Raw genomic sequence first — 10308 nt, forward strand, 5'->3', positions numbered from 1 at the left:
CTGAGCTGTCAGGGAAACAGGCGCCCCTAATGCCCAGACCCAGGAGTCGGAACATCCCCCCTAAGGCACACCTGGAACGGTCAGCAATGACAGCCCCAGGCTGACGTACCGGCCTCGTGTCCCCACAGGTCTGCGGCTCTCGTGGGCACGCTGAGGCTCTTGCTATGACCGCAGTCTCTTCGAGGAGCCAGGACCGTCCCTTGCCACAGCAGCCGCACCTCCCTCCCGCTCCGCCCTGCCCGCCCTCGGCCCCGAGCCACCATGGGCAGTGTCAGCAGCCTCATCTCGGGCCACAGCTTCCACAGCAAGCACTGCCGGGCTTCGCAGTACAAGCTGCGCAAGTCCTCCCACCTCAAGAAGCTCAATCGGTATTCAGACGGGCTGCTGAGGTTCGGCTTCTCCCAGGACTCGGGTCGTGGCAAGTCCAGCTCCAAAATGGGAAAGAGTGAAGACTTCTTCTACATCAAGGTCAGCCAGAAGGCCCGGGGCTCCCACCATCCAGACTACACTGCACTGTCCAGCGGGGACATAGGGAGCCCAGCGGGGGTGGACTTTGGCCCGCCCACCCCACCCAAGCTCATGCCCTTCTCCAATCAGCTAGAAATGGTAAGCAGGGGTCTCAGGCAAGAGCGGGTGGGTTGGAAAGGCAGGAGGAGCAAAACGGGGCTGCAGAGCGTGGGAGGCATGTGATGTGATCTAAACTTTAGATCTCCAAGAAGCCAGAGCAGCAGTGGTGGGGGTGGAAGCAACCAGCCACTCCACAGAGGTCAAAGGTTAGAGGAGGAAATGGATGCATCCACCACTCCCTAATCCACACGTGCTGGACAAGCCCTTAAGCAAAGAGCAAAGAGGAAATTGAAGCCTTTCAGAACCCTCCTGGGATGTAACTGGATGGTCAGAGCAGGACCGGCAGCACTTCAGGTGCATGGGAAGGAGAGGGAGCTCTATTACCGTCTGGAAGAGCACAGGGGAGCCCATTGGGAGAGAGCTGGCAGCTTCCTTCACTGGCAGAGGCTTGGAGGTGGGCTTCGCCTCACATACGGGCCTGGTGGTGCGGCAGCCCCTCGCTCAGGCCGGGCGTGGAGGCAACTTTGGCTTGACAGGGGCTTTGAGTTGGTTGCCCTCCTTAATTTAGCAGAGGGGAGGGTGTAAGAGTCCTGCGTACTCAGGAACGCAGCCGTGTGCCAGCCCAAGCTCTCAGGTGTCCCGCCGGGGGACACCGGAAACAATTTCATATCCAGTCCCCTGCCCTGCCAGGGAAATGCATCCATGACTTTGATAGAGTAGGAAGTGGCCTCTGTATGTCTGCTTAGAGCTTTAAGCTTCCAAGTGAAATGGCTTGTAAGTCGCAAAGTCCTCTACCAATAAAAATGGCAATTTTGAGAAAAGGATTCTCATTTCAAGGGATCCTCCCAACCCTTGGAGGAGGCCATGGTGAGTGTTCTTGCTCCTGGCTGACTGCAAGGACAGAGCAGGAGAAGAGGGGTAGGCTTCTTCAGGGGCACACGCATCCAGCCTCACGTCCTCGGTGATGACGTGCAGACCCAGAGCAGAGCCCTGGCCCAGGAATCGCAGCCCATGCACCTAAAATCACAGTTCATCATCTTAGGAGAACTGGGACTGCCTGTTGACTGCAGGGCAGTTCATAACACAAAGGGCCTCACGATCATTAAGGACATCCCCCAGCACAGGGGAATTTCTCCTCCTTACTAGGGATCCAGCACATTCACCTATGGCTACCAACCAAGAAGGGCAACACAAGGCTACCTGACTGCCTGGGTGAGGGAGGGCAGGATGGGGGGAATGCGGACAGGGACATGGGGTGAGTGTGGTCATCTTCCTCCTCAGGGCTCAGAGAAGGGGGCGGCGAGGCCCACGGCATTCAAGCCGGTGCTGCCGCGCTCAGGAGCCATCCTCCACTCCTCTCCGGAGAGTGCCGGCCGCCAGCTGCACCCCGCCCCGCCAGACAAGCCCAGGGAGCAGGAGCTGAAGCCCAGCCTGTGCTCTGGGGCCCTGTCGGACTCCGGCCGGAACTCCATGTCCAGCCTGCCCACGCACAGCACCACCAGCAGCTACCAGCTCGACCCGCTGGTCACACCCATGGGGCCCACCAGCCGTTTCGGGGGCTCCGCCCACAACATCACCCAGGGCCTCATCCCCCAGGACAGCAACATGATGAGCCTGAAGGCCCTGTCCTTCTCGGACGGGGGCAGCAAGCTGGCCCACTCCAGCCAGGCGGACAAAGGCCCCTCGTGCGTCCGCTCCCCGATCTCCACGGACGAGTGCTCCATCCAGGAGCTGGAGCAGCAGCTGCTGGCGAGGGAGGGCGAGCTGCAGAAGCTGCAGCGCAGCTTCGAGGAGAAGGAGCTGCCCCCCAGCCAGGCCCACGAGGGGCCGTGGCGCGGCAAGGAGGAGCCGGGCGGCCCGGAGCTCAAGGGCGGCGGCAAGCTGAAGCCGGCCTCGCAAAAGGGCCCGCGCCCCCAGCAGCTGCTGCACCTCCAGGTGCTGCAGCTCCAGCAGGAGAAGCGGCAGCTCCGGCAGGAGCTTGAGAGCCTCATGAAGGAGCAGGACCTGCTGGAGACCAAGCTCAGGTCCTACGAGAAGGAAAAGACCAGTTTTGCCCCTGCACTGGAGGAGACCCAGTGGGAGGTAAGGCTGGTGGTGTGGGTGGGTGTGGGCTCAGGCGTGTGGCCCTGGTGTCCCTCTCCTCCTCCAGGTCCGGTCCACACACTGCACCAGGAGCTGGGCCAGCGTGCCAGCTCTGGGGCCTCGGGAGGGGTCTCCCTGGTAAGCCCTGTTGGGGCGCACCCAGTCTGGGCTTCCTGCTGCCTCCCCACCTCAGTGTGCGGCCCCCAGAATTGAATTCACCAGCCACGTTGCTGGCTGGAATCTGGAACCCAGAGAACCAGGCCTGGCTGGCCTATCACAGGGCCAGCCCACTTCTTCGCTCACAGGAGGCTCAAGGGATGCGTAAGCCACCCCGGAGGTCGTGGTGGCCCAGGGGCCTGCCTGAGGGTCCAGAATCAGCCTGTCACTTTTGAGGGAAGGGACACCACCGCTAGTAGGAGTGACTCCATGGGTGACAGATTTCGGGGGCTGAGTGGGCCACTCCTCACAGAAGTGTCGGGGGGCTTCTGTTTGTGGGGCTGAGATGGAAATGTGGGAGACGAAGAAAAGGGCTCACACACGCCGACACCCCTGGGGAGGGGGCTCTGGACCCGGCCTTGCTTGAGAACCAGCCTCACTCCCATGTGCTACTTGCTGGAAAGTAGCTTTTCTCACCTGAGAGGCCCCAGAGGTGGTGCTGGGGTAGGCATGGTGAGCCGGGAAGGGGTCAAGGGGTTCCTGTGCCCTGTTCGACCGGCGTCACCCAGGTGGGGGCGACGCCCCCGCCGTGTGCGTGCACGGGAGCTTCCTGCGCGCATCCTGGAGCCGGGGGTGACGGCGCTGTCAGGAGCAGAGGGAAGGGCTCCCTCTCCAGGACTGTACAGGTGAGAAAGGAGTCGTCACGTGGGTGCGGCTCCTGAAGGGGAAGGGATGCGGCCAGTCGCCCTTCGCATCTGTAGGGGCACGGCAGCCCGCACCGCTGCCCTGTTTCTCCTCCAGGGCTGGGAGCCTCTGGGCATCCTACAGAGATGTAAATAGGTGCTGGCATTAGGTACCCCTCCTTGTTTGTCCAGTCAGAACTAAGCAAGACTCCTCTGTGACCATGTCTCAGGCTGCCAGTCAGGCTGTATATTAAAACAAAAAATAAAATAAATGTTTATAATAACACATAAATATACTACAACATATCCATGAGAATAACAATAATTTGTTGCCTGTTTATTAAGGGCTGGGCTCTAGGTTCTTCCATCAGGTCTTCACACCTCTCTGAAGCACGTATGGTTACTAACCCTCAGCGGACAGGGACTAAGGCACAGAGAAGTTATAACAGCGAACAGCTAGTTAAAGGGCCTGCCCAGGTCACCCCACGGTAAGTGTAAGAGCCGGGATTTGAGCCTAACAGTTTGGCAGCAGAGTTTACATTTTGAATCCCCACCCCACGCTGCTACTCTGCAAATGCAGCCAGGCCCACGTGGGCCCCGGGGGCAGGGCCAGGACTCAAAGCCAGCCCTGGGCTCCAGTCGTGACTCCGTGACACAGACACAGGCTTAGCTTTGGGAAATCCTAACCGTGCCCTGCGGGAGGGGCTGAGCAGCGTTCATAGGCGAGCCCAGAGGTGCTAGAGGGAGAGGAGGGGACCAGGGAGGGTGCCTCCGGGTCTCATTTTCCCAGGCCCTATTCAGTCGAGGCCCAGGCCTGGCTTCATTCTGGCCAGCTTTCCCACAGGACAGCAGGAAACGCTGTGATGGGCCTTGGTCTTCTTTTGAGCCACCCACAACTCCAAACAGCCAAGACCTGGGGACCATGGTTCTGAGTGAGTGCCTTTGGTGACAGGGCCCGGGAGTGGATGCAGGGAGCACACACTCGCTCGTCACCAGGCAGACAAAACACCAGCTGGTGCAATCAGTGAGCCAGACGCTGAGGAGCAGCCAGGAGTGTGTGGAGAGAGCCTTCACCCAGGAGGGGGAGGAGAGCTGAGTGGGTGCAGGGAGAGGTCACAGGGTCTGGGCATAAGCATGGGTGTTGCAATGGACACGGATATTGGTGTCACTGATGTTAAACTGGATGATGGCACTACCAGCAGTGGGCAGATTAAACCATTGATCAGTTCACACCTTGAATTTGGATAAGGCACAGCTGTGGGTCTGAGTAGCTCGCGCGATTCAGACCCTGAATGAGGCCTGAGGCAGGCATGCGGACAGGCCCAGCCAGGCTGCACAAGGAGAGGAGCCTCAGAGGGGCTTGGCCTTCCCGGGCCAGGCAGGCACCGTGGCAGGAAGTGGGCCAGGAGCTCTCACCTCTCGACTCTCTCTTCTCCCGCCTGCCCTCTGCAGGTGTGCCAGAAGTCGGGTGAGATCTCTCTCCTGAAGCAGCAGCTCAAGGAGGCCCAGACGGAGATCAACGCCAAGGCCAGCGAGATCCTGAGCCTGAAGGCGCAGCTGAAGGACGCTCGGGGCAGGCTGGAGGGCGCGGAGCTCAGGACGCGGGACCTGGAGGGCGCTCTGCGCACCAAGGGCCTGGAGCTGGAGGTCTGCGAGAACGAGCTGCAGCGCAAGAAGAATGAGTCGGAGCTCCTGCGCGAGAAGGTGAACCTGCTGGAGCAGGAGCTGCGCGAGCTGCGGGCTCTGCGGGCCCAGGCCGCCCTGCAGCGGGACGGGCTGGCCCCGGGGCCCGGCCTCGCAGAGGACGTCCCCGTGCTGCAGCGGGAGCTGGAGCGGCTGCGCGCTGAGCTGCACGAGGAGCGGCAGGGCCACGACCAGATGTCCTCAGGCTTCCAGCACGAGAGGCTGGTGTGGAAGGAGGAGAAGGAGAAGGTGATCCAGTACCAGAAGCAGCTGCAGCAGAGCTACCTGGCCATGTTCCAGCGGAACCAGCGCCTGGAGAAGGCCCTGCAGCAGCTGGCCCGGGGGGAGGGCGCCGCGGAGCCCTTGGAGGTGGACCTGCAGGGGGCCGACATCCCCTACGAGGACATCATAGCCACCGAGATCTGAGGGGCCCGCGAGCGGGAGAGCAGAGACCTGGTGTTGGAAGTCGGGGGGCTGAGCCCCTCCACAGCCCCTGCTCAGCACCGACCTGGGGGGCGTGCAGGAGGGGCAGCTCCCTGGCTTCCCTCCCCTGTCCACCTCCCAGAGCTCCCCCCATCACTGGAGCCTGCTAGACCTCTAGCCTTCCTGAGAACTGGGTCCAGGACCTCCATCGTCTGGCTAAGGGCTCCGTAAACCTTGGCCTGTGTTCAGAATACTTAGAGACCCTCTCCCAGGGATGATGGGCGACTGCTGTGAAGGCCAAGGCCACCCCAGAAGCTGCTTTCCGCCTCTCCCCTCGGCCCCTTTCCTCCCCCAGGCACACTGGGATGCTTGGGAATAGAAAGAAGCCACTTGTGACCACAAGTCCTGGAAATGGACCCTGTCCTGACCTGAGCTGCTTTCCTCAGGCCGCGGAGTTCCAGGGCTGAGTGGGGGGTGGAGAGTCCGCCTTGGCAGCATCAGAGCCCCCCCAACCCAATCTGGGCAAACCACAGAAGGGGGTGATGGCTGGGGCTGCCCAGAGTGACTAGCCTCAGCGGGACCCAGAGGGTGCAGGGGAGAGAACCTGCGTCCTCCTGGCCACACCCTGCTGGGCCCTGCTGGCCAGACGTGAGCAGTCTCTGGGTGGCTGGTGGCTTCTGACCTCAGCGACCACTCCTAAGACCATAGACATGGGGCCCTGGGCGGGTGCCAGGGAGAGAAGATTGGAGGCCCCCTGACAGTGAGGGCGTGGCTTTCCAGATGTCCCAGGGAGAGCCTCAGGGGCTTTTTTCTTTCCTTGGGGACCTCCAGGTTGGGTTTTCCCCATCTGGTTCAAGTTGGCTAGCAGCTTCTCTGAGCTTCTTTCCTTCCCGAGGGGCAAGCCCTTGCTGCATGCAGAAGAGCCCACACCCACTGAGGCAGTGCAGAGGTGATGGGCGTGTAGATCAGTTCAGGTCCCATGCCCAATTCCAGCGAGTCCTTACAGGTTGGCAGGGTCTGCAGGGGCCCCATGGGCCAGAGCCCCAGGCAGGAGAGTGAGCCCCAGGGCTGCCACATGCCTCCAGCTATAAAGAATCCAAGATCCAGGGAGCTGCAGCTCATGGGGACTGGGCCAGCGCCCCGGGGGAGGCTGGGCTTCTCTCTCCAGGATGTGCAGAGCTGGGGGAGTAGAGAAACGGCGGAGTGTCCCAGTTGCTTGGTTCAAGAAATTTACTTTTTTTCTTCTTTCATCTTTTTTTCCTTGTCTTTTCAGAAGCAAGCCAGATCTAGCAGGCAGCCAGGCTGTTGCATGTTCTATTTCTGCCTCTAGCCACAGCTGCTGTTCTTAGGACAGCCAGCCCTCACTGGGCTCCTGAGCCCGTGCCTGCCTGCTGAGCGGGTTCATGGAGGTGGGAGAAAATAGAACATAGAACGTCTGAGTCCCGCACAGCCTGAGACCAATGTCCCAGCCCGGTTCTGCCTCCCTGGCAGCCAGCCCTGGTAGTGCCCGAGGTGCAAGTGGGGGGCTGTTTCTCTTCTTGTGGCCCCGCCTCCCCCCTAGGGTCTGCCACATGCCCTCTGGCAGCCTGGGCTGAGGGCAGGCCCTTCCCAGCAGTGGGCTCTGCCTTTCGGTGCCAGGGTCGTGCTGTGTCTGCCCTGCTGCCTCCACCCGAGAAGGGCTTTTCTGGAATGTCTCTTAGTCATGAGCCAGATTTACCCTGGAATCTGGGCCAAGGGACCCTCACCAGGTAGAGCACATACCCTCAAGTCAAAGATGCCCCATTCCTTGTGCCACAGCCCTCGGCCCTCCATTTCCACCAGCCTGTGCCTTGTCTGAGTCCTTCCCAGTGGGACTCCTCCCCAGGCTGGAGATACCACCCCTACCCTCAAAGAGCAGCCCAAACCCCGGCGCTCTGCCCTCGAGTTCTCACCTGAGAAGAGGGGGTGCTAAGCCCTGGGGAGGGGCAAAACCTGGGTCACCTCGGTGTGAGCATGACCGTGCCCTACAGCCTGCACCCCTGCCCCAGGCCAAGTTGTAGATTCCCTCGGAGCTGCTGCAGGCCACGACCCCAGGGCGGCCACGGTGGCACCGGAAAGCAGTGGTGTCCTGTAGCATAGTGACCTTGCTGCCAGGCGGCTCTCTTCCCTTCCTGTGGGGAAACGTCCTTACTATTCCTGGACCATGCCAAACCCAGACTCCCCGGAGGGAGGCTCTGAAGAGCAGAGGCTGCACAGGGACTGGGGAGGTGGTGACACTGGCCTTGGAACAGCGGCCTGGCCCAGGTCCAGCACAAGCTGCTGCCCTTCCCACTGACACTCCCACCGCCATGCCTGCTCGCTCCATCAGACTGACCCACTCTGCTCCCCAGAGGATGCCTGACCTGAAAACGCTCTGGCCACCTGCAGACAGGGCAGCACCCTGCACCGCCTCACCAGGGAGGGGACTCTGCCTCTGGGCCTTACACTGAGCAGACTCTCACAGGGCACCCGCCGTGGCTGTCCTCATTCAGGGAACTCCTGCCAGGTGCGCTCTGCCGCCGGGGCACTGGGCTGTAAGGGTGCTGCCCCTCTCCTGAGACGCGCATGCTGAGCCTCTGCCCCTGGGTCCTGCTCTTGTCCCAGCCCAGCCTGGGCCACGTTTGGGGTGAGAGGGATGCCCAGGGGCAAGCGAGCCGGTGCTCTTGGAGCAGCAGGAGGGAGGGGGCTCCCCCTGCAGACCCAGAGTTCTCCTGAGCCAAGCCACCCCAGCAGGAGGCCCCGCATCCTGTCCAAACCCACAGTCCCTCACCTCTCGTGTGCTCTGTCTCGAGCTGCATCTGCTGGCAGAGCTGGAGCCCCAGCCGGGGCTGCCTTTGGATGGACTGGCATTAGGTAGAATGTGTACATAGTTGTTTTTCTCTTGGTTGTTCCTTGTTTTTTTGGTTTGCTTTGCTTTTGACAGCTTCATTTTATTTTATTTTTGATGCCCCTTTTTAGCCATGTAAACTATTTCTGGTAATTTTATGATTTTATTTATGAATAAAGAATGCCATTTCTCATGCCCTCCACAGCCACTTTTGTCTACCCGAGCTACGCCTTCCCCTCCCATGGTGTGGCGACTCCTGGGGCCTCTCCTGGGAACAAGAACCAGCAGGGGAGGTGGGGGCCTTGAGGAGGGCGGCAGGGCTGCTGGGAAAGCACGGGCCTTGGCGTCAGCTAGGCTTCCAGCAGGCCCCTGCCACTCGGCCAGCCTGTGACCTGATCTGTGAGTGGCCCTGGGCTGACCCTGAGGAGGGGAAGGGAGCCCCGGGGACATGGTCCTCTGCAAAAGGGGAGGGTCATCTCCAAAGGAGAGTGCCCCCTGCCCCAACCTCCAGCGCTACCAGCCACTCCTCTAGCTGCTCACTTAACCAGCCAACTCCTGGCCCATCGAATACGGTCTCTTTGGCAGGAAACCAGAGTGGCTATTGTTGCCAGGGCCTTCCAGCTGGCAAGGTGCAGTCACCATAGTGGCCATCTGTGCTACCTTCTCGGTGCCAGCCCGGCACGTTCACCTAGACAAGCATTTCCTACTGCTCTGGGCTCAGACCCCAGGCTCTGGTGGCAGGAGACACAGGGCTGGGTAAGGAGAGAACTGAGAACATGAGGCAGGGGCCTACGGGACACGTGATGTGACAAGGCCTCTGGGCTGGGAAAGCTCAGGGCACCCCGGAAGGGGGCAGGCTGCAAGAGTGGGACAGGAGCGGCAGGAGGAAAGACAAGAACCGAGTCCCAGGTCAGGTGTCCCACCAGCCCAGGAACCCTGCCTGTCTGGGAGGGGACAGGAGCAGCACCAGAGGCCAGAGAGGCCGAAGGGCCAGGGCACGGGCGCATCCGCAAGCTGAGGAAGACCAGGCAGCCAAGAAGTGAGCAAGGCCCCAGCACCGGGGCAGAGGGGCGTGTCGAGTCTGGGGTAACCCTCCCTGTTCTTTCTTCTGGGCCTTGCCCAGGGGTGCGAGGCTATTGCACTGGTGATGCCACTGAACTATGGCCCCACTAATGGAGTCCGGGCAGGCCCTGGGGCTCCCTTTAATCAAAGTCGGCAGGACTGATGCTCCCCCAGTTCCAGCCTAAGCTCAGGGGCAGCCCAAGTTTGACAGCTTCCACTTCCATACTCCCGGGGGCCCTGAGTGGCATGTACAAAGCCCCTTTCATCTTCTGGGGAGACCCCATGGAGCAGGTTGTCCCAGCGGGGCTCCAGCTCGCGCAGCCCAGAGGGGGACCAGGATCCAGCTGCTCCTGCATTCTGTCCTTCCAGAATCCTGACCTCAGAATCATGGGCAGATAAGTGGCAGTGTTTTTAAGCCACTAAATTCAGGGTGATTTATTATGTGGTGTAAAAATAGGTAACCAAAACGCCCTTCAGCAATCACGACACCTGCCTGTCCAATGAGCCTCTCTCCATCCAAGGGGCTAGGAACAAGAGGAAAGCAGGGCCCCTGGAAAGAGGGGGCCATGGAAAAGACCGTCCCAGCTGCAGGAGGGCAGCGAAGGGGCCGCACGGGCTCGTCCCCACCCCACTTCCTCTGGAGCACCGATGAGGACAAGAGCCTTCCTTGAACTCCAAAACCTACTTACTATTTTAAAAAGCAAAATAGGAAGAACAAAAAACAAACAAGTCGGATGAGCGAGAGGAGAGAGAAAAGGGCTCCTCCTTCCCGAGGACAAGCAGCCGGAGCCTGCGCCTTGCCAGCAC

At 60.7% G+C, this 10308-nt stretch overlaps 1 protein-coding gene across 3 annotated transcripts in view; it reads left to right on the forward strand.

Moving 5' to 3' along the window:
* The window catches only part of LZTS1 (leucine zipper tumor suppressor 1), a 45830-nt gene extending 37198 nt beyond the window's left edge, over positions 1-8632 (forward strand). For 2 of the 3 annotated variants that reach the window (XM_036888939.2, XM_057490585.1), the window contains exons 2-4: positions 129-606; positions 1849-2649; positions 4941-8632. In XM_036888939.2, the coding sequence (XP_036744834.2) occupies positions 262-606; positions 1849-2649; positions 4941-5597 (1803 nt within the window). In that variant the 5' untranslated portion in view covers positions 129-261 and the 3' untranslated portion in view covers positions 5598-8632. Of the gene's footprint in view, positions 1-2; positions 607-1848; positions 2650-4940 lie in introns of those variants that run through there. The other variant, XM_057490553.1, reaches the window with a different exon arrangement.
* The last annotated feature ends 1676 nt before the right edge of the window (positions 8633-10308 follow it).

Source organism: Manis pentadactyla, chromosome 1 (genome assembly GCF_030020395.1).
Source record: "Manis pentadactyla isolate mManPen7 chromosome 1, mManPen7.hap1, whole genome shotgun sequence".
Lineage (NCBI taxonomy): Eukaryota > Metazoa > Chordata > Mammalia > Pholidota > Manidae > Manis > Manis pentadactyla.